General features: G+C 41.6%; 1 protein-coding gene across 3 annotated transcripts in view; it reads left to right on the top strand.

The window, feature by feature from the left end:
- The window catches only part of UNC13B (unc-13 homolog B), a 217,829-nt gene that overhangs the window by 137,573 nt on the left and 57,840 nt on the right, over positions 1 to 22,416 (top strand). For all 3 annotated transcript variants that reach the window (XM_075138254.1, XM_075138255.1, XM_075138256.1), the window contains 6 exons: positions 7,053 to 7,280; positions 7,587 to 7,728; positions 16,790 to 16,959; positions 17,793 to 17,908; positions 19,751 to 19,914; positions 22,129 to 22,279. In XM_075138254.1, the coding sequence (XP_074994355.1) occupies positions 7,053 to 7,280; positions 7,587 to 7,728; positions 16,790 to 16,959; positions 17,793 to 17,908; positions 19,751 to 19,914; positions 22,129 to 22,279 (971 nt within the window). The remainder of the gene's footprint in view (positions 1 to 7,052; positions 7,281 to 7,586; positions 7,729 to 16,789; positions 16,960 to 17,792; positions 17,909 to 19,750; positions 19,915 to 22,128; positions 22,280 to 22,416) is intronic.

The following is a 22,416-nucleotide window of genomic DNA, read 5'->3' as shown; positions in this document are numbered from 1 at the left end:
GAATAAATGAGACCTTACGGAAACAATGGAGAAGTTTAAAACGAATTTGATTAACGGAAAAAAAAAAAGAGAAAAAGTATTAATTTGGGCATCTGGCTTGGTCAGGTTATTTTTATTTGCTTGTGAAACAGTTTCTTGATTTGGTCTCAAATTGATGTTCCTGCTTGAGAGCAAAATTTCTTAGTCTAAATGGAATAGAAATTTCTGCCATATGTGTTAAATCTTGAGTAGGAAGGTGGGGCTGTTTCTGTTCACTCCTGATTTTCTTGGTGTTCCAGCTTGATGGACTAAGTCTAAGGAATCAGAAAAGTTTGTGAAGTATAAACAGACTTACTGCAAATCCATGTCAGCAACTATAGGAATATAGAGAGTCAAATCTCGTACCTGCCTCAGGTTCAAGTTGTTTGGGAAAGCCAGACTGGATGATCCTGCAAGGGATACCAGTGAATCATAGGTCATTTGTTTTTCTTATGGCTTATCTTGAGACCCCAAATGGACGTTGTTTATGCTTGTATTTTTGATGTGTGCAGAGTTTTAAATAAGTCATAGTTAGGACTGGGGCTTATTTATCAGACACAGCTGATACTGGTGAAACATCTCCGTTCCTCCTCAGTTGCTTAGCATTTCTAGATTTGTCTTTGAGGGTTGCAGGGTTATCTTTACGGTTTATGGCATTCGAGCAATTGCATCATTGACACCTTGGCTTTGTTGCAACCATTTTGCGACTAAGCAAAGAGCTGCTGCGTTGCAGTTGGTTCAGGAGAATGTAGTTAAGCCATAACTCAGTTTTCTGTCCAAACCTGATGTAGAGGGTCAGTAGACTAGGATAACTTTACTTGTTTCTGGAGTTCAGCAGAACCTTCTACTGACTGGTGATTTTCAGTGTTTGAGATGAAAAGCTGCCGATAGGCACATCCGGGCTTGATTCAGATGCACATGCAAGACGTTACAATGCTGCAATGGAGCTGTGATATCTCAGTATGGGGAAAATGCATGGGGAGAGCAGAGGAAAATTAGGTTCGCACAAGCAGCAGCGAGGAAACGGGCACAAAGCTGTTGTACAGAGCGGCGGTCATGAAGTGGAAAACAATAGAAGGAAAACTAAATTTAAGAAGTAGCTAATGACTAAGAAGAAATATATTCCTGCAGAGGACAACTATGGCTGGGCTCAAAACTTGTGAAGTGTGTAGAAAGGTAACACCCAACCAAACAAAAACTTTACTCACTGAGTTGTGTGAAAGCTGCTCAGCGTCAGAACAGGGAAGATACAGAGACTGTGAGCCGGGGGTCTGTGAGGGTACTCAGTGTGAGTGTGGTGGATGTCATCATCTGCGGTACAGGTGTAAAGGAACTGAAGATGGCAATTGTGTAATTAAAAGACAGAGGAGGTAGAGGAAAGATAGTGCACAGAGATTAAGATGATGGTGAGGCCCATATGTGCATGTGCTGCTGCATTGGGAAAACAAGTATTATCAATACTAGAAATCTATTAAACAGCTTTTTCATGCAACTGTGTTCTTTGCTTTGGCACGTTCATGCTAGAATCCTTTAGTTAGAACCAGGGAACCTACCAGGCCAAAAGAAAATGAAAAAATTAAATTAATTTTTATGTATGTTTGAAGAACATAGGCTGTGCTTGAGGAATGAGAAACGGGGTTTCTGGGGGACAGGCAACAGTTTAGAAAGCCAATAAATTCAAGACTGAACTTTCTTGTATACTGAATTCAGGAGGGGTTTCTTCCTAACAGAAGCTTTATTGTTGCTGTCGGTAAAAACAAAAACAAAAAAACAAAAACAAATATTCTCAGGACATATCTTCACTTAGGTCATTTTAAGGCTTCCAGAAAATGTTACATTGGAGTAAAATGACTTTTCAGACTGGTAACAAATACAATTCTATTGATTATACCTTGATGCCTAAGGATATATCTTCGCTTCGGTCTGTGTAAGTCTTCCAGAAAATGATGCATTGGAGTAAAATGAATTTTCAGACTGGTAACAAACACAGTTCCATTTAAATGCCTTGAAATTTTGGGTAGACACCTGGGGGTTTATTCCTTAGAATTAGAATGTGCTGTTTATCCATCTTCTATCCTTCAGTACCTTTCTGCGGGAAATAAAAGGATCTCTTTCCCCAAGTCTGTTAGAATTAAGTTTGGTTATTTCTGCTGAGGGTGTTTTTCTTACCCTCTGTATTTTTAAGAAACTGAGTATCTGATACAGTCGACAAATGTGTGGGACTGCAGTGACGAAATACTCAAATTCAGCAACGCTTTGTTGCAATTTGAAAGAAAATCCATTTGCAGACTGGTTCAGCACGGCTATTCCTTGAATTAGCAATGTCTGAAGTGCAGTAAACTGGAATCAGTTGTGGCATGTGTACTGCAGCCATCTGGTTTATGACTCTGTTGGCAGCAGGCTGTTTCTCTAGGAGGATGTTTCTCTATTTTAGGTACTTAGAAGATATTATTCTGATGATGGGGCGCTTACCTTTTTATCATAAGCTCATAAATACTTGCTCAAGGGTAGATGCGCTCTTTTTAGCCTTCTGCTCTTCTTGGAAGTACTTGAAATCTCTGCTGCATGGGTATACTTCATTTCTTACTTAGCTGAAAATGGATGGAGGGATGTTCTTTAAAATCCCCATAGCATGCAAAGATTTTGGAAGAAGAGAGCTTTTATCTCTTGACCTGAGCACTGGTATAGTACTAACTAAAATACAATGGGTTGGGCAATGTTGGTACCAAAGGAAGAGTAAAGCTGAGGATGGATGTGTAGGATACCAAGAAATGGATGCAGAGAAGTAGGCAGAATTATGAAGAGGATGGAAGGGAAGAACATTATGCTAGCAAGATCCTAGTAAAAGGGGCCTGTACAGTTCTGGGCTAGCATTTGAAAAGCCATAGTAACCCGCTTCTGCAAGCATGTCTTGGGTTTGGTTTTTTTTTTTTTGTAGTGATCTAGTCCTCGGTAGTTTACAGTTAAACCTGAGAAAAGAAATGGCCCTGGGATATCAGAATCTTGAAAATGAGGAAATGAGATCTCAAGCTTTAAACTACTGTTGCACATGAAATCTGTGTTGTGTGTGATTAGCCATATGTCTTTATTAGTGCTCCTTTATGGTGTGCTGGAGCAACAAGCCTTGGAGAACTTCACACAAGCTATCAGGGCTGCGTTACTGAATGCCCTGCTTTTGGTACTATTTTGGCTCCTGAGGTCTTGGTTCACCTCTCGAGTTGTTCAGTGCTTTTTGACTCAGGATGGGAAGTCAGGTATGTTTGTTGCTTTTTGGATGAGAAACTTGTGTGTGTTGCACTCTGAATTCAGAGACTGCAGTCCAGAGGTCAGCTCAGTGAGTGGACTGTTAGTGAGAAGGATTAAGTCACTCTTGGGGTAATCATCTTGGCTTATGGGTTGAATGATGATTAGACACATGGTGATGAACACTTGTTTGCTCCCAGAATCCTATGTAAGAAAATATTTGCACAGAAGGAGGAAGGATACCTTTATTTGAAACTTGAATATCTATTTTAAGTTTCAGGAATACATAATTTCTAAGCATTATCCGCCTACTGAACAGCTGTCTTCTACCCTGCCAGTGTTGCTTTCTTGACTTTTTCGTGTTAAAGCATAGGGTAACAGCACTGGCGTTTTACTAATAGCTGTATCAATACAATTCCCAATATAGACATATTTGCTTTCTGTTTCCAGTCATAAATTGACTCATAATTAAGTCCTAGAGAGGAAGAGAGAAGGAATGGCCAGTACCATTTGTATGATATTGTACATAGTACTTGTATATTCCCATGCCTTTCTATTGCCATTTACAGGACTACTTGAAAAACTGATCCACTGGCCAAAATCTTCTTTTTGCAGCTGAATAAATACGATCCAAGTCCAACAGCAGCAAAAGCACCTTCTGCTATCCAGTATAGTGACATGCTTTGGGTTTATATCACATACATTATAGGTAGTTAGTCCCCGAATGGTTGTTTTGGAAACTCTGGTGGTTTTGTATCAACAAGCAGGTGTTAAAATTAAGAAAGAGTTTGTTGTTGAGACAGAGGGTTTGTCTGTTCTTTATTAGTCCGAATTGTTAAATAAAGTGTCTGTCTGATTCTGGCTTTTACACTGCAGTTCAGGTGCAACTTCTGCAGGGAGAGAGAGACCTTTCCCAGGGAAGGAATGACAGAGCCTTCTTACCTGAGTAAATTATCTGGGCAGAGTGGGGAAGCAGCATGGATGGAGATGGGGGATTTCCTCTGAAAGTCAGGAGGCAGAGCCAAGCCTTAGAGGTGACTTAAAGAGAGGGATCTGTGTGACATGGCTTGCACATCCTGCAACCCAGGATGTCCCGGACTGCTGCTAGCCTTGCAGAGGGATAAATGCACTATGCAAGGTCTCTGGAGGTGGTGGGGGTGTTAAACATGTTTTTAACTAGAATCCCTCCATTTGTCCAAGTTTGTGTTCTAAAGCATCATTTGATTGCTTGCATTAAGGCAATGATGCACACCTCAGAACTGTGATAACTCTTGGCCCATCTCAGTGATGAACAGTGAAACGTTTATACGTGCAAGCTGCCTGGCTAGTAATTTATTTAGAAAATGGTTCTGAAATAGAGCATTCTGCACATGCACAACATGCACTCTTAATGTTTGAATTTGGTTCTTAATTTCCTTAAAGTCAGAAAGGTCAGGGCAGGGTTGGTTTCTTTGGATCACTACAGATTTCAGAATTCCAGCTAGGAAAGGCAAATTGTTCGGTTTGGCCTTTCCCGATTTCCCAATAATTTTCTGTAGCTCTGCATATACTGCGTAGAGTCCATCTTCGTCCCCAGAAGACCTGCTATTCTGTTAAAGCTGAATAGCACTTCTTATCGAAAGTTCAAAGTATAGCCCCTGGTATCATTTCGGTTTCATATTCCTTTAATAAATGTTGGGTCTACAGCTGGATGATCGCCTGATACAAGACATCACTTTGGGTGGTGCTAGTTCTTCATCACCGGTGAGTAGAGACAGCAGGGACTGTGTAATTAATTCCAGTATTTTGATTTCATTTTGATTTCATTTCATCTTAAGCCAACAATAGGAAACTCTGGGGCAGATACATTTTATTGTACTAAATGCAATACTGAACATCAAGCCTCTAGCAAGTAAAATGAAAAAAATAATTACCAGGTAATGCGGAGTTATGGCTTGTTTTATACCCAGGTCTTTAATAGCATGCCTTGGTACGCGGTGTCCTTAATGAACTTCTGAAACTTCAGCGGTCACAGTCTGTTCCAAACTGTGTTTTTATTCTTTTTGGTTTGGATGGTGGAAGTTATAATCGAGTTTTGTTTCTTTATTGAAGTGAATTTAGTAACGGTGAAAGGTGTTAGATTGAAGGCCCTAGAAATGGATGTCTTCAGGCAGCGTTAGTCACTGGGCACCCTGTTGAGCCTGCTAACAGGGTTGCCTGTTATGTTGTACTGCTGGGGTCTTTTATGTGTGTGTGTTCATAGAACTTTATTCATATTTGATCACTGCCTGCTGAAACTGTTTCATATGCAAAGGTGTAATGCTTTATATTGAAGGTGCACCAGATATTATATTTGGCCACTTCTTCCAGAAGAAAACAGTTTAATGTACCTTTGTGATTGATGGCTCCCTTTGCACACACTTGCACCTGCTTTAATGCATATTTTTAAGGTAATTTAATATTTGGTGAACACCTGGATGAAGATCATTTTTCTAGGACAAAGCTTACTTTAATTAAACTATCCCAGAGAAGAAAAACAAGCAACAGCATATTAAACTAACAAAGCTTATTTGAATTAAACTATCCAAGAAAAGAAAAACAAGCAAAAGCATGTTAAACTAAACAGAATGATTGAATGTGTTCACAGGACTTTTGTACTGGTTTAAGTTAATCTGATTTAAGATCATAACTTGAAATCACTGCAGACTGCACGTAGAGAGACTGTGTGCAATCTTGGGTTCCTGCTTTTCATTTCACACCCTCGTTTGCCTGCCCTGTTAGCTCGTGTCAGTGCTTTCATTAATGGATGCCTCACATCTGACACAATAGTCGGTGGCTGAACTTTGACAGCAAACATGACTGTCAAAATTGAATAGGGAGTAGTTGGTTGAATAGGGAGCATTCTTGTATCATAATTATATGAATTTTTAAATTTTGTAAGAGGTATGCAAGTGACCAGAGGCCTTTCTTTTTCCAGTTACAGTTAAATACCTATGTAGTACAAACACCTGTGCCTGGCTTTTGTGATTCCAGCTGCTAGATACCATACTAGTGTCCCATACTTATGATGGCGCAAGATTTTAACTATTGAATTTGCTGCCTTATAGGTATTTTTTATAGTTACTATGCCTATGCAGTTCTAAGAATGGATTATTTGAGTTGTCTCCTTACAAACTGATAAAATAGAGTGGAATCCAGAGAGGCACTTTGGATGCCTGATGCAAACAGGGTGGTTCCTGGCAGAAGAATGGGACATAGATTGTGTAGTGACTGTGTGCTGAATGGGGCGTCCTGAGGCACACATCAGTAGGAAATGCTGACCATGTCAGCCCACTGAACTTCTGCTCTTCCGTGGCGCAGAGTGCAGCACTGAGACAAGCTCAGAGATACTATTTGTAATGGAGGTCCTATGTCCTCTTCTTAGCACTTGCCCAAGCAGGGATTTATTTATTTAAAGCAACGAGATGAGAGGAAGGGGTGTGATGGTATCTACTGTTACGAGTAAGAATCTCATTTCTATGTCTTCCTCAGCTGCAGGGGTATGGAACTCAAGCCTGTTGTCAGGAGAGCAACCTGGTCACAGGTTATGGAGGAGTCTGGGCACCCCCCTTCCATTATACCCTCCCAGCTCCAGGTGGTCCAGATTCTCTTGGATATGTGTTGAAATGGGGGGGAGCTGACTGTAAAAGTCAATAGCAAGAGCCGTCATATGGAGAGTAACTCATGGCTTTGATTCTGCTGTCCAGATTCAATGAAACATGACTTGGTGTTTGTCTGTTTCTGATGAGCATTGTGTACTTTCTGGTGCGCAGGAGCAGCAGAGAAGAGCTCGAAGCATGGAGCTGAAGACCGAACCCAGAATTTCATCATGGCCATGAAGGATCGCATGAAAATCCGGGAGCGTAACAAGCCGGAGATCTTTGACTTGATCAGAGATGTGTTCTGTGAGAGCAAATTGGCACATGCTCAGCAGATGAAGACAGTGAAACAGAGCGTGCTTGATGGCACCTCAAAATGGTCAGCAAAGATCACGATCACGGGTGAGTGAGTGAAGCATGAGTTCTCTTGGTCTCGCTTTGAGCGTAAGGTAAGAGGGAGTTGGTGAAGCTAAGGAGAATGGAGAGGAAGGGCTTCTCTGTCTTGTGGCTCTTTCTGCTCAGTGTACGGGTAGCAGGTGGAGATATCCTACCCCAGGCACTGTAATGCACCACGAGCTGAGGCTCATCAGAAATGCTGTCATGAGCAATATTGCTGTTTCTCTGGCCATTCTGAGCTGCTGCTTCACGTGGTGTGCGGACACATTGTCTTATTGCACGGGGGTGGTAACCCTTCTTTTTTCCTTCCAGTGGTGTGTGCTCAGGGTCTGCAGGCCAAAGACAAGACTGGGTCCAGCGATCCGTATGTAACTGTTCAAGTGGGTAAAACAAAGAAGAGGACGAAAACAATTTTTGGGAATCTGAACCCTGTTTGGGAAGAGAAGTTTTACTTGTAAGTGCTCTTACAAGGACTCTCAGTGCCGTTTTGCCCGTTTGTACAATCTGTGCTTTGACAGCTATGTCTTCTCTGTCAGTGTGCATTCCCACACCACCTGTAATGTATGATGGTTTCATTTCCGTTCAGCGTTGTGTGTGTGCGTCTGGAGGGTTTGATGTCGTGCACAGCTGTCCATTTCATCTGTCTTGTGCATATATAAATTGTCTGCTCTGTGAACACTTTTATATTGATGTTTCTAGAGAAAGCTAAAGAGAAAGGAAAACCTTTAACTCAGTGACTTTTGTTCCTGGCTAATAGACATACTTTCAAAATTCTTTGTAATATGAAAGAGTAAAGTTTGTGTAAAAGACTAAGCAAACTTCTCGTGACCTATTGCTGTGACCTGCTACTGGTGTTTGACCAACAAAGGTTAAAGGTAGTTGTCTGTCACTTGTCTGTGACACTACCAGTCTCCCCTTTTAATTCTGGAAAATCAATGTAACAATAACTTGAGGGATTATCTGCTTTCAAGATAAGCAATGTATCCATGTCTGAATTGAAAGCAAAGGCTGGAGGCACAATTCTTTAGATATCAACTACTCTCAGAAGGCTGAAGAATGTATTATTGCATCCTGCTTTTATTGAATAAGTAAACAGTAGCCTCAATTTATCATTGAATGTGTTATAAAACAAAATGGAGACATGAAATCCAGCAAGCAAGTGTTTTCTGAAGATTCTGGATGATCTCGCTCAACCTCAAACATCTTTATTTCCCTTAATGTGTAAGCCCTTTCCTTGTCCCTTCTCTCCATTTCCTTTTTTTCCTTCCCTATTTTTTCCTAAACTGAAATTTGTTTGTGTTTTTAAATCAAGCTTATATCAGCCCAGCTTTGTCTTTACAATGCACAGTGCAAACAAAATTATTTTTAAAGTAGTTTTGAGCTACTCATTAATGTCAGAAAAATCTTGGTGCTATTTTGAGTGAGTAAGCCCTTGGCTTTATTCTTAGTTTAATCCAAGGTAACATTACTGCTTGGTAAGTCGTAAGTATGCTTAGGTGCCATTCGGATACCTCTAGCCACAATAGCAGTAAGTCTGTGTGGGAGCCTTAAGGACCTTGATTTACCATGCCAAGTAGTTACCATGGTATTTGCAGTGTGTTCCCTTCTAATTTTAGGAGCTTCAACAAATACTGTGTTCAAAGATAGATAGTGCAACGTGATAAATGTCACGGTTTTAACGGTGCCACTGTTTAGATTTTATCGCCCTGTCTGTGATTCAGCAGATAATGTGCTGTTGGGCATTAGAGTTGATGCTACTTTCTGTCTTGCCTGTGTGGTTGTTTTAGTTGCCTTGGAATAGCAGGAGGAGATGAAGGAAATAAGCACAGTGTCCAGATCGATGGCAGGAGAGCGTTCAGTAGGAATCAATGTGTTGTTTCATTAGTAGTTCTCAAAGCTCATCTTATGCTGGGTGAGGAGAGAGTCGTTTAGAAGTGTATGCAGCACTGATCTTTTACACGCCCATCTTACTTTTTTGCATTTATGGATCTTTTTTCAGCTTACAACTCTTAAAATTTATGAGATTTTCTACCCCATAATCAAATGGAAATTTAAATCAACATATGCCGGCCAAAAATACTCATTACATACCAAGCTTTTTAAGAAGAGATTGTCAAGACAATCAGAAATTTAAAGGGTTGGGAGGGAGAGTTTGTTTCTTAGAATGAAGTTAATTTGTGACAGTGGTAGAAAGGTGTGCTGGTAGTTATGGAAAGCCTACTTTCCAGTAGACATGTGAGAAGTTTGGTGTTCAAAATGCTTAAACACTTCAATGGGCGCAAGATAGGTGGGTAGGGAGAAGTCAGGTCAGTAACTAATGTGTGATTTAGCAATTGCTGTTCCTTTTGTTTGGCTCGTTAGACAGACTTGTTTGTAGCTGGTGTTCATTAGGTGCCCAGTGTCTTTTATACGATCATAATTCTAGCGTCTTTTCAAAGGTTGGCTATACAGCCAGAAATCTGTGTGCATCAGTCATTGTAATTACGGCATTGTTACTGTAATCCATGGCATGAATTGAAGCAGACTGTGTATAGCTGAGTGATACAATTCTGTCTACAGACTCAGTAAAGTTTATTAAAAGCAGCTTAAACAAGTTTTACATTTTTTAAGGCTGCAATAACCTGTTTCAAATAGTTTTTCTGTGCTTATTTACGGTGATGGATGGAAAAGTATATTAACTTAAATACCTCTCCTTAAATATGACTTTGTTCCTTTTCTATATATTTTCAGAAAAAAATGTTGTGGTAGGCTTGACCCAATTCAGAAGTCCAGATTTAGAACCGTATTTTAGAAAAGACAGTGTTGAAAACGCTTCAGGTTTCCACTGTAAGTGCTATTTAGGTCACTACTAGCCTGTGACACTATAGGCATCTGCTCAGATTAATGACCAGTTCTTGGAGCATATTCATGTTGTCTGAGCAAGTGATTGCAGGTCATGTTTCTTTCTGAAAATTCTCTCTTTGTATATTTACATCTTTAGCTTTAGGAAACGTGTTGTTATAGAGAGATTTTTGTATCTTCCATTGGAGTTTGAAGACCTATGAAAATATACGGGGTTGATCTTTCTGCTCAGTTCAAAGTTTTGCAGGCTTGATGCAAGGACTCTGCATATATGGTTCTTGACAGGAAGAAGCTTGATAAGGAATGTCATCAAGCAATACAGAAATGCAATACAGAAATGTTCCATGAGCAAGGAAGCCTGCTTCCCTTGCTTTACATCCCGTTCCCCTTCTGCAATAATCCCAGATCCCTTTCCTGTAGCTATGATGAGCAGACTTACAGGTAGCCTCCTTGCTTTGCTCTGTACATTTCTCCTCTGTGCCCTCAGCTCTCTTTCCTTGCCCTTGACTCTGGCTGGACAGAAGGCAGCACGTGTCCTACCTCCAGTTGGTTCTGAGTTGTTTGGATCAGTCGGTAGATGAGAGCCAGGTGGCTGCAGACTTTCCAGGGACGGCAGCTGGTATGGGTTTCTGTTCTCCATCTAGCTGTAATTTTTTCACAAAACTTGTTGGAACGTAGAAGCTTTCATAACAAGTCTGCGTAACTCTCGTTTCCTTAGGAAACAGCCCAGTAATATTAGAAGGAAGATATTTTTGCACTATTCAATGCAATTAGAATAGAACATTAATTCCCCATTTAGGCATGTTTTAGACTGTCAGTAGAAAATACAGGCTTTCTAGAATCTTTTTTGCTGAAGCTGCGCATCCGCTTGCATGGGTTACAATGGCAGACAGTGTTTAGGAGAATAAACTTTTGACCGCAGGACAGAGTTTCTGTTTTAAAGGGAGAGCCCTGCACTGCTAGTTGGGGGCTGCTAGTCCGTACCTTTTTTTTAGGAAGCGCCCCAATCTTCAATGACCATGAGCACTAGAAATTACTGGATTCAAACAGGATTTTGCTGTTTTTCTTGGCCTAGGCACAAAATGACTCGTTCATTTTACAGTAATATCCCCTTGAAGTTGTATTGTCTGAGTACAGCTGTCTGAAGCTTTCAATGGTGGGTGTGAAATCATTGCCTGGAACAGATTACATTGTCACTGAACAGTTTGCAAGAGGCATGTTTATTCTCTCTCACTGCAGAAGAGTAACTGAGTTAAAATAAATGCAATGCCTCCTGCTAGCAGATAATCAATATTTTACTAGGGCATGCAGAGCCCCACATGACATACATTCCTGTTAATCCTTTGGGAAGGGTGCTGATGCATAGCTAACCACTGGGTTGTCACCCAAAAGCTTCTATTCGGTTCCTCAATTTTCCTTTCAGCTGCTGAGCCTGTTATCAAACTCAGCAACTTTCAGTTATCTCTGTGGTTATATGTGACTGTTCCAGAGCTGTTTTTTAGACTTCCCCTTCTGAGACCATTGTGTTTATAAATGTCGCTGTAACTCTGCACCCTCAGCCTCCTTTCGCCTCATGGCAGGGGCTATTCAGTTTGTCTTGCTTTCTTTATTCTCCAGCTACTGCAGATACTGAAACTGGCACTCTGATGAAATCTTGCTTGTTTCCCTGCTCAGTTACCAATGCGAAACTTAAATTTGAACGCAGAGTTGATGCCTTGTGGCAAGCGCCTGTTGGGAAGCTGAGTTAATGTAGCTAAAGATGTAACGCTCAGAATCACTTTATCTGCTCTTTGTAGTTAGGATAGCTGCACCATTAATTTGTCAGTCGGTGTTGTAGCATTGGGTAACAGCAAAATGGTTGTACTTGTTCCCCTAAGAAAACAGCTTCGTGCTAGTAAGAACAGAAAACTCATTGCTTTGTTCTTAGACAGCAATAGCTGGATCTCAGGGCATATTATTGTGCTGTCATGCTTAACTTCTAAGCTGCTAAGGATTTTAGCTTAATTCTCTTACCACTCTGATTTTGCCTTCAATGTTTTCTCCACTGTCCTTTTTTCTCCCTAATAGAGGAGACTTGGCATTGTTTAAAAATTAACCTGTCCTGAGAAGTTTTCTGCTTTCCGTTCCCACTGAGGTTGGTCACAAAGGGCCGCTAGTTGGACTCTGCCGTGTCAAGACACTTCATTTGAACCACATCCAAATCTTCTTTTTTTTCAGCCAGACCATTTCCCATAGACAACTTTTTTTCTGCTCCCTCTGTGTATGTTGTTATAATTCTTTACTGGGCTTTCTCATACTGGTTGCTACAACTACTCCTTCCTTTCTCATTTTCCAGAAAATTACTTTGTTTTTTTTTAATTTTTATTTTTTTAATATCAAAACACAACAAAACTACTTAATTCTGGGCTTGACAGACCTGCTTTTAAATCTGCAAAATATTGTTACTGCCTCTGCTCCCTCACTTCCATTGTTTGTTCTTGCTACATCTGCTTGTTGCTTTTTGTCTTTATTAATCTGTCAGCTCTACAAGGCAGGGGCTTTCTTCTGCTCTGGGAGCTGCCAAGCACAGTGGAGTCCTGGGCTCTCCTGTTCTTCAGGAAGGAAATACAAGAAAACAACATAATTTAAGGAAACATCTTTATGTAAAATGGGCACGTTGAGTGATAGCGTCATGTTGGCGTCCCACCTCTCCAGTCTACACAGTGCATTTTAGCAATGCACAGTCTAGGTCTCACTGCAGCATTAGGAGAATGAAACTGAAGGCTTGGTGTGTCTTGCAGGGTTATTGTGTTGATAACGCCTTTCTTGAGATGAGAAATTGATTGGGAAGAAATGTTCATGCAGATGTCATACAAATGGGCCCTCACCCCTACCAGTATTTAGCAGACTCTATCTTCATGAGTGAAGGTTCAGCAACATGAGCTAATGGGGTTAGAAAGTTACAGGTTTTCAATTTGGCACTCTCCATGTTTCAAACTTACTGTGGGTAGAGACCACTTTGTGAACTGCTGGAAACACAGTTTCATAGCTACACCTTTGTATCTCTTATGGCAGAGCTTTTGCAAACTTTCAGTGTTGCCACAACTTAACAAGGCTTATGTCTTTGGCTTTAGCATTCCTGTGGAGGTTAAGTAACAGTCCTGCAAATGTTGTTAGCACAAACAGCAAATGATTAGCAAATTCAGCACAAATGTCATTGGGTTTTTTGCTTCAAAGTATGAATCACTGGCTAAAAAGTGGTGTTCTGGTCAATTTTAGACACTTCTTTTTCTTTCTCTCCACTTTTTGGAGGAGATGAGGCACATGCAATACTCCATCATCTGAGCCAATTTGTGCCAACCTTTACACATGGGCAGAGATCTCAGAACTAAGAATCTTTCTACAATTTTTTTGTGGAACTTGGAGCTATGTTAGAAGGATACAAATTTCTAACTTCATTGTGGGAGGCACTATAATGTAAATTCAGCAGTTGCCTGTTCTATTTAGCCACCAGTATACCAGTTAGCATGTGTGTGGGCATGCCACTGTGCGCACAGATCAGAATTAACTACAGCTTCGTGTGCTCGCGTGCTTCCCCTCAGCCTAGTTGCTAGTTGGGCATGGGAAGAGGCCAGAGTATTGGCAGCGCAGGGGATGTGTGTGGGAACTGGTGGTTTGGGGTTGGGTAAGGCCAAAGGGGAACACGGCAGAAGAGGCGGAGGTAGAGAGTGGGATAGAGAGCAAGTCAGCAGAACCAAGCTCAGCTACTTCTACTGCTCCTGCAACCACTGGCTTCAGGCAGAAAAACTTCATGGAAAAAAATTCACAATTTATTTGATTTTAATTTTTCTTAAAGATTTGGTGTGCTGTTTCCTGAAAGTGTTACTTTATTTGGTAGCTTGAAGTGTAAAAGTAAGTTCTTTATAAAAATGGCACCACTGCAAACATCAGGACAATATGAATATAAAAGAAAGAGACAATTTCTGAGCCATGTACAAAGGGAACCTGGTTTCCAGTCTCTCACACGGTGAAATGGCCCTGAAAGCATTCGGTAGTTTTTTTCCTGCAATAGGGCCACAGAGTGTTTCTTCTCTCTTTGTCCTCTCGGGAAAGCTGTGGGAGCTCAGCTGTGGGAGACTGGACCGATGTATGTGTGCACAGAGTGAAATCAAGCTTCACAAAAATGTAACAAGAAGTGGGGCAGGCATCTTTAGAAAGGTACCAGCTCCTGCATTAATGAAGGGGAAAGTTTCTGGCAGCAGAGCTTGTTAGCCACAGTCTTACGGAGTCGTGATGCTCTCACACATTGGAAGCTATGTCTCATGAGTTAGAAAGCCTGTTAACAGTTAAAAGCCCAAGTCCCCTAGTATTCGTGGGTCTCTTTCAGGGTGCTCTCTGGAAGGGGTGAACTGGTGTTTGACATAGCTCTCTTCCTTCACCGAAAGCAGACTGTGGTTCCTACAGGCTTAGATGGTGATATTTTACGGGTAAGCCACCAGCCCAAGGCTTTCAGCTGCTGTGAGCGAGTGATAAGGCTCACTCTCTGGCATGGGAGCAGCATAAGGAATACAAATTGAGCAGGCTCTTAAAAACAACAGAGAAAGCTGTGGTAAAATAGAAGCTTCAGTAAATGCTACTGGAAGGTTTCCTGTAGCACTTAGCAGTGAGTTACGCTGCTGTAGCCGAGTGAAGGATGATAGTCAGCTACTCCAGGAGTGTGGGATGATGCATGTGGTACCGCCTGGGGTAGATTTAGGTCTAAACAGTGAATGTTTTCCTAAAGGATAGAGCAGTTTCTGACCATTGATAACAAAGAAACAAGATTGAAGCGATCCTAACAAAGAACTGGCGTGCCCGAAGGTGAGGTCTGAAGAAGTCAGGAGCTAACTTGCTGGTGCTTTGTAAATGGCACAGTGTGCCAGTCTGTGTTTTTAGGCAGCCATGCACTTCTGAACACTGAGCCTCTACGGTACTGCCAGGATGTGTGTTAGTGCACCATGTCAGGAACAGAGGATTTCTTTTACATGCTTATGCTGTGTTGCTGGTAGAAACAGCAATGCACTCAGATAAATTTGAGAGCTATAAAGAGCAGCAGTCCAAGCGTTCCCTGCTTGTGAACGCTTGCTGCATGGTTTTGTTAAAGGAAGAAAATCCTCGAAATAGTGGACAAGGAAGGGGAGAATAAAGGCAGGAGAGAAACATTGAACCTTCTTTCTTCTAAACTCTAAGTACAGCTTTAATTGCACAGCAAAGGCAGGGAGCAACAATGCTCTCTGCCCGTGATCAGAACTGCCTGGAATTGCCTCTAACTTTCTCCATATAATTCCCTGCTATTCCTCTGTGCTGGAAAAATTGGTAGGAACTGCATGGACATTTGTTAAGCAGTCCTAAATCAGGCAGTGGCAATAGGAGCCCAAATAATTTGTTGGTACGGAAAATGGAAATACCAGTCACTGCCACATCTTATTGACCGGGCTTAGCAGATTTTTTCTGACCCATTTCTTCCTTCTCCCTGTCGCTTAGCAACAGATGCAGCATGTTAAAGTTAAAAAGGCTGGAAAACAGGCCTTCAGCAGAAGTTGCCTGTTTTCATAGGTTTTATTTCCTTGAGGGCAGACATTTGTAGTGTTTATGGTGAGTAATCACCCTTGTCATGGTCCCATATGAGCATTCAAATTGCTTTATTGTATTGCATACCCTATAAATGAGCAGAGCTCTTATAATACGGTTCTTCTACCCACTTCTGACATCCAGGAGCCTGTTTGTATCTACAAAAGGTATCTGAACACCTAAAAAGAGGGGGAGGCTGCAAATTCTGTCTGTGCATTAAGGAAGGTGCCGATTCAGCAAACAGTAAACTGCTTTTTTTTTAATGGAAATGTCTTTACTGATCTGCCCAGGACACAAAGTATTACACTGAGCTGTGAATAACAGACAGAATCAATTCTAGTAATTAAATACCAACTTTGTAACTGCTGTGTCCCATCCTTTCCTCCCACGCACAGGCAGTGTTTGTATCATCTGATTGTAATGTGTTGTACATTAATACGCTATTGCTTTGTGACCATCTTGGAGTAAGAGAACTACCTCCACCTGAGCTCTTTAACTTCTATTAGTTAAACAGTATGACGGGTGTTTGTCATAGGCCTTGACCATGCTATCCTACATACTGCAATGCATAAGGACAAGTAACCTTTAACGCTTACAGCTGAGAAGAAGATCATTGATGGGGAGAGCTATCAGAAACCAGTGAGATGCTCATCGGCATTTTTGGGGTGCGTAGGCTGAGTTACCAGCCTAGCTGTCACCAGGCTTTTGTGGGCTTCACAGCAAAAGCAACAGCAGTGAAGAAAATTCCCAAGTTTAGGGAGCTGCTGCTGAGACTGAGGACAAGCAGGAGAGTTGCAGCCACTTACCAAGTTGAAGTTGGTGATTGCAGTCAGGGCAGGACAGTCCTTCAGCATGCATCTGAAGTGCAGTATCTACCATGTCACAGGAGCGTTTAGAGTGCACCAAAAAGTTGTTGTGTAGTTCCTATCAGACACTCCACTTTTAAATAAATAAGCATTTGTTTACATTTTGCGTATGCATCTCTCTACTGTTGGACAAGTGGGTCAAGAGAAGCATGACATACGTAGCATATAAATGTTGGCTGCATTGTGTGCTCTTCAACATCACGTTTATCTTGTTCGCAGTGAGTGCCATAATTCTTCTGACCGGATCAAGGTACGAGTATGGGATGAAGATGATGACATCAAGTCTCGCGTCAAGCAGAGACTGAAACGCGAGTCGGATGATTTCCTGGGGCAGACAATCATTGAAGTCCGTACTCTGAGCGGAGAAATGGATGTGTGGTACAACCTTGGTGAGCAGGGCTTTGGAATTGAAAACATGTCACATGTTAGTTTGGGAACATTGAAGAACGCTTGGGTGCATCTGGGCAGTTTGCAAGAAAGGAAGAAAAACCCAAAACCCCACATAATTTCAAGGGTCACATGATGGTGCTGTGGAGCAGCTGCAAGGCTTTGATCCCAGTTAAAATGAAGAGGAGTAGAACATATCAGAAGGGTGATGGGTTTTCCTGGTCAGGCATTGGAAAGTAAAATGGGTAAATGCTTGGTGCAGGGTTGGATTCCACCTGTGCTGGAGACATGTTTCCTGTCCTGTGCCCTTTTTTCTGCCGACACAAGCATTTTACCAGTCTCTAAGACCAAGTGCACTGCACTGGGCTGGGAAGTTGTTGAGACCTTCCCAAGTGGCCAAAGTAGAACGTTGTAGAAAGTACTGGCAAGTAAGCAGGTGGTGCTGAGTTGACAGGCATAGTAATAATCCTAGGAGGTCCAAAATCTTGGTAGTGACAAGCAGCAATTCCCAGGAGCTCAGGACTATGTGAAGTCAGGAACAAATTCCACATCAGTCAGTCCTGTTCTCAGAAAAGGGATCTGTCCTTGGTGGTTGTAGTTCAGCTGACTGAATCCAAGGCCAGGGGCCCTAGAGCACATTTGCTGTCAGAAGGACTGGCTTATAGTCAGTCTTTCAAAGTTTTGAAGGAAAAAAGTCAGAAGTTTTCTCCATGGTGACTCTGATCACAAGCTCAGCCTGAGCTTCCAGCAGTTTCTTTTCCAGTGTTTTTACCCCACGATGGCTGTGCTCTGAACATGAAAAATGCATGTAATGGCTGATGATTTTTCCTTCTAGAGAAGCGAACAGATAAGTCTGCAGTGTCTGGGGCTATTCGCCTGCAAATCAGCGTGGAGATCAAAGGCGAGGAGAAGGTGGCTCCATATCATATTCAGTACACTTGCCTACATGAGGTAAGAAGTGGGTTCAGCTCAGTCATCACCGTGTCCCTTCTGTCTCTTGAAGAAACAATTTTCTGACCCTTTATTTCCTTGAAATGTTCCTCCTTGCCCTAGATGAGCTTTCTTTTCCCTGCTCTGCAGTCCTGGAAACACACTGAATCATCAGACCTGCATTTGTCAGGAAGGCAAAGAAGGCTTTAGGCTGTCTCCCCCGCACTGAGGGCTGGCTGGTTCAGTGTGTCCCACTGTCACAGCTGTGCTGCTGTCAGGCAGAGATGACACATTGGTCCAACTCAGAGCCCCCCGTGGGTTTAACGTAAAGAAACCTATGAATTTCCTTGAGTGATGTTTTCAGCATGTACTGTACCTATGTCTTTCTTTAGACAAGGCATACTAAAATGCTTTATGAGTAAATTCTGTTCTGGAGAGGGCTTTGACTCTGGCTGTTGCGTGATGCACATATTGGTGTTATAAATTCTTCTGTGCTGCTGCACTGGTGTATAGCAATGAACAACTCTTGGGGAACAGAAGATAAGCAGTTACTGGGTACTGACCTGGGCAGGCAGTACTGCAGAAAATGGGAGAAATCTAAAGATGACTTGTGAGAAGGACTGAAGGGAAAACCCTGTCTCGGAGAGATGCACCTCGGAGAGGTGCCCAGTCTATCTATTAAAGAGAAGGCAGGTGGCAGGGTCACTAAGTGCCTGAATAAGGAAGAGTAGTCAGAACCCCTTCCACCTGACAGAAGAATATAGTGAGGTCCAGTGAGATTTAAGCAAATTCAGATTAGAAAAGGAGGACAGATGTATCACAGAGAGGAATGTTCAGCTACAGGAACAATGTATTTATCCAGACGCTGGGCTAGATGAGCCCTGTGGTGTCTTCTGGCCTTACCAGGGAACAGAGAAATATGAAGCTTAGAGAAACATCAGTAGACTTCTTCTAGTAGGCTGTGTTGTGTCCTTCAATACATATTTATTGTTTTTTAATTCAATGATGGCTTCTGTTTGGTAAGCTATTTTGGTTTTTTTTTGCTTCTGAACATGCATGATCGCTTGCTGCCCTTCTTTTTTGCAAATATGTCTCTTTTTAAGTATCACCTTTTTTCATCTGTGTATCATAAAATGAAGATGATTTACAGCTAGAATAATTTGATCAGGAAAAATAGTAGTGTAAAGCAGAGTCCTCTAGCTCCTAATGAGATCATTAGACTTATGTGTCCCTTACTACAGGGAGCCAGCTGTCTGAAAGGCTGATGAATCTGAGCATTTGAGCTCAGATTGAGTGAATTTGAGCATTACTGAGAAACTGAATGTGCAACTTCTGTAGTAGCTGAAAACCTTTGCAGTGCTAGATAAAGTGAAAGGTTATGTTGAATAATAATGCCAATGTCTAGTTATTAGGGGTAATCTTAAGGATGTCCTTTCCAGAAAAAAAAAATCTGTTTGGACTGTTCTGCTGTATAAAAATAATTACAAAGCTGATACAGAGCTGTTATGTCAGCTTGTTTAAATAGCTTGTCCATGTTAAGGCATTTCATTCTGAGGACGGAAATGTGTAGGTTTCAGGAAACTAATTAGTCTGTGGGTTCACTGCATTGAAGCACTCCTCTGAATCATTCACAATGTCTGCTGGGTAAAGTTGTAGGTATTCATGCAAAAAAGTCAGGTGTGAGAACTCAAGAAGAAAAGAAGGTAAAAGCAGAAAAATACATAGTGGATGGGGGGAAAGAAAGAGGGAGGAAAGCAAAGAAATTTGTGTTCGTGCCTTCTCAGCAGTTCCAAGCTCTTCATGAAACTCACCTGGAGGCTTCAGCAGCCTCACATATAATTTCATTCCTCTTCTGTATTTCAGAACCTCTTTCACCATCTCACAGATGTGCAAGGGAATGGGGTGGTGAAGATCCCTGATGCCAAAGGAGATGACGCCTGGAAGGTGTATTTTGATGAGACAGCTCAAGAGATCGTGGATGAATTTGCAATGCGTTACGGCATTGAATCGATATACCAGGCCATGACGTAAGATGCATTTCATGTGATCTTTAGTGCAGATAATCGGTGTAACTAATTGATGTGACTGTTCATATTTAGAAGATGAAATGTGTTGGTAATGGAAGGCTTGGCAGTTACAGCTGCGCCTTTTGGGGCTTACTGTGAGCGGGAAGAGACTGCCTGTCTCTGAATCACTGGTTTCCTCAAAGTTTAGAAACTGATGTCTGACAAAGTGCTGGAATTAAACATCTATCTGAACAGTTTGTGTGAGCACTTTTAAAACCAATTCTAAGGAATTACACCAACTTCGGTAGTGTAAATGACTGTATTTTGTTATTGACAGCTGAGCCATTCCTGTTTTGAGACTCTAAAATCTGTATTTGAGCACTCTTCTATTAAAAAGATATTGCCCAAAGACCCCACTGAAGATTTCTGATAATGTGAGAAGGGATGAAGTTTTGTGAAAGTGTTTGTCCTACGTGTCTGTTGTGGCAATTGATACAGTCCTTTGAAGTCACTAATTTCCAGGTGCTGCTGAAGGCATTTCTAGTTTGAGTCAAGGGAGCCACTGATTTGTCCTCTTTGGAGCTAGGCTAATGCAGTTCTTGATCTTCAAAGAGCGTTTTCCTTGTCTCTATACTTTTACTTGGATTTTGGATTAGCCATTCTTGCTCTTAAAGCCTAGTAGTGCTTAGCTTATTTCTTATTTCAAATGTAATATTAAATATAGCAGAAAAAAGTGAACTTTTTCACATTAGAAGCTGAAAGTTTTGGGGTCTGGGTCCTTGGATGAGTTATGATCTGTACTTATGTCACCTTGCAAGCACCTTTTCTGCATATTGATTTAAGCCAAAGTGGAAAAGAATTGGAAGGTACCTCCAGAGGTCTAATCCCTGCTTATAGCAGGGCTAACTTGGAAGTTGGACTAGACTGCTCAGGGCCTCTTTCAGTTTGTTGAAAATTTCCAAGGATGGAGCTCTCTGAGCTCCTGTCCTCAGGCTGTCTTACTCTGGGGAAGAAATTCCTGGTTGAAATCCAAATTGGAAAATCCTACTTTGAATTTCCTATGCTGTAACTGCTGCATATTGCTGCTTACCTTTTAGTCTTCCCTCTAAAAGGATTTTGGCCTGACTCAGTCTTCTCACTAACCCTCCCCTCTCTGCTAAGTAGTCAAGACATTGATTAGATCCCCACTCCTCACGCCTTCTCTTCTTCAAGCTAAACAAAGACATTTTGTGTGGCTGTCTATATTTACCAAGTGCCTAAATGACCAATTGGTACATCGGTATCATGTAGCCAGCAAGTTAATACTCAGGCATCAGTATCATGTTTGTCTGAAATACTGACTTGTGAATTCCTGTGAAATTCTCTTACTGGAGCTTTTTTGATTATAATCATTTGTAGGTTAACTAGCACAGAAGCTAATGTCTGTAATGAGTCCCTTAGGGAGAAAGCTGCATTTAGAAAATCATTCCCAAATTTAGTTTGGGAGCTCAGTGAGGATTCCTGTATAAAAAAGACTGCTTAAAAATGGCCCAACTCTCCTGTCTGTTGGAATGAACTTTACTTGCCATGTCCCATAATATCAGACCTCTTAAGCGCTGATTTTTTTCCCCCTTATGTCTAACAGATTTTCTTCGATTGTTTAATCATTTCACAAGCCCGGATGCTTCTGGCATAATTTTGAGATTTCCTGCAGGAGGGTTCCTTGCACTTTAATGAGAGCGATTAAATGGGAAAATGCAAATGAGTGTGCATGCTTCCTGCAGGGTGGAAGGGTTAGCCCTAAGGAATTGCGTATCAGTGCAGCATAGAAATACTAGTGTGCGATCTCGCTGTGCTTGAATGCTTTCCAATTGCTGCTGCTTCCCGTCACCTGTGGCTGCCTCAAGTGGCAGCAAATTGTATAGATTTCCTTGTGTCAGGCTTGGTTCTAGGAACTGGCATCAGGACCCAGGGTATCGCCTATGTCACAAACTGTTGGCAACAAATAGTTGAGAAGCTATTTTATGATCTGGAAAGGGCTGTAGTGAAGGGATTTCTCTTGTTTTGAGCATATCTGTTGTCTAGATGGTATCTTTCTGAAAAAGCTCTGAGATGCTGATTATTTATAGAAAGGGAGAAGACAAAACTTTCATCTGTTCATGGTGCCAGCCAGAGTAAGGGGGCTATTAAAGGGATAGAGTCAAGTTGTGCTACATGAAAGAGACCAGAATGACTTACAGAACTGTCCTTTTGCAGGCATTTTGCATGTCTCTCCTCTAAATACATGTGTCCAGGCGTGCCAGCTGTGATGAGCACCTTACTTGCCAATATCAATGCTTATTATGCACACACCACTGCCTCCACAAATGTGTCTGCTTCGGACCGCTTTGCAGCCTCCAATTTTGGGGTATGTTTGCATGTTTGGTGATGTTACAATTCGACTTCTGTAATTTGCCTGCGGTGCTTCTGCCTTTCAGTAAATAACTTGTTCTGTTTAAGGAACATTAAATCTGTGAGGAGTTGGAAACTGTGGACCTCCTCTAG

The sequence above is a fragment of the Calonectris borealis genome, chromosome Z (genome assembly GCF_964195595.1).
Source record: "Calonectris borealis chromosome Z, bCalBor7.hap1.2, whole genome shotgun sequence".
Lineage (NCBI taxonomy): Eukaryota > Metazoa > Chordata > Aves > Procellariiformes > Procellariidae > Calonectris > Calonectris borealis.
Note: the sequence above shows the minus strand (reverse complement) of the source record. Positions and strands in the feature narration are given on the sequence as shown.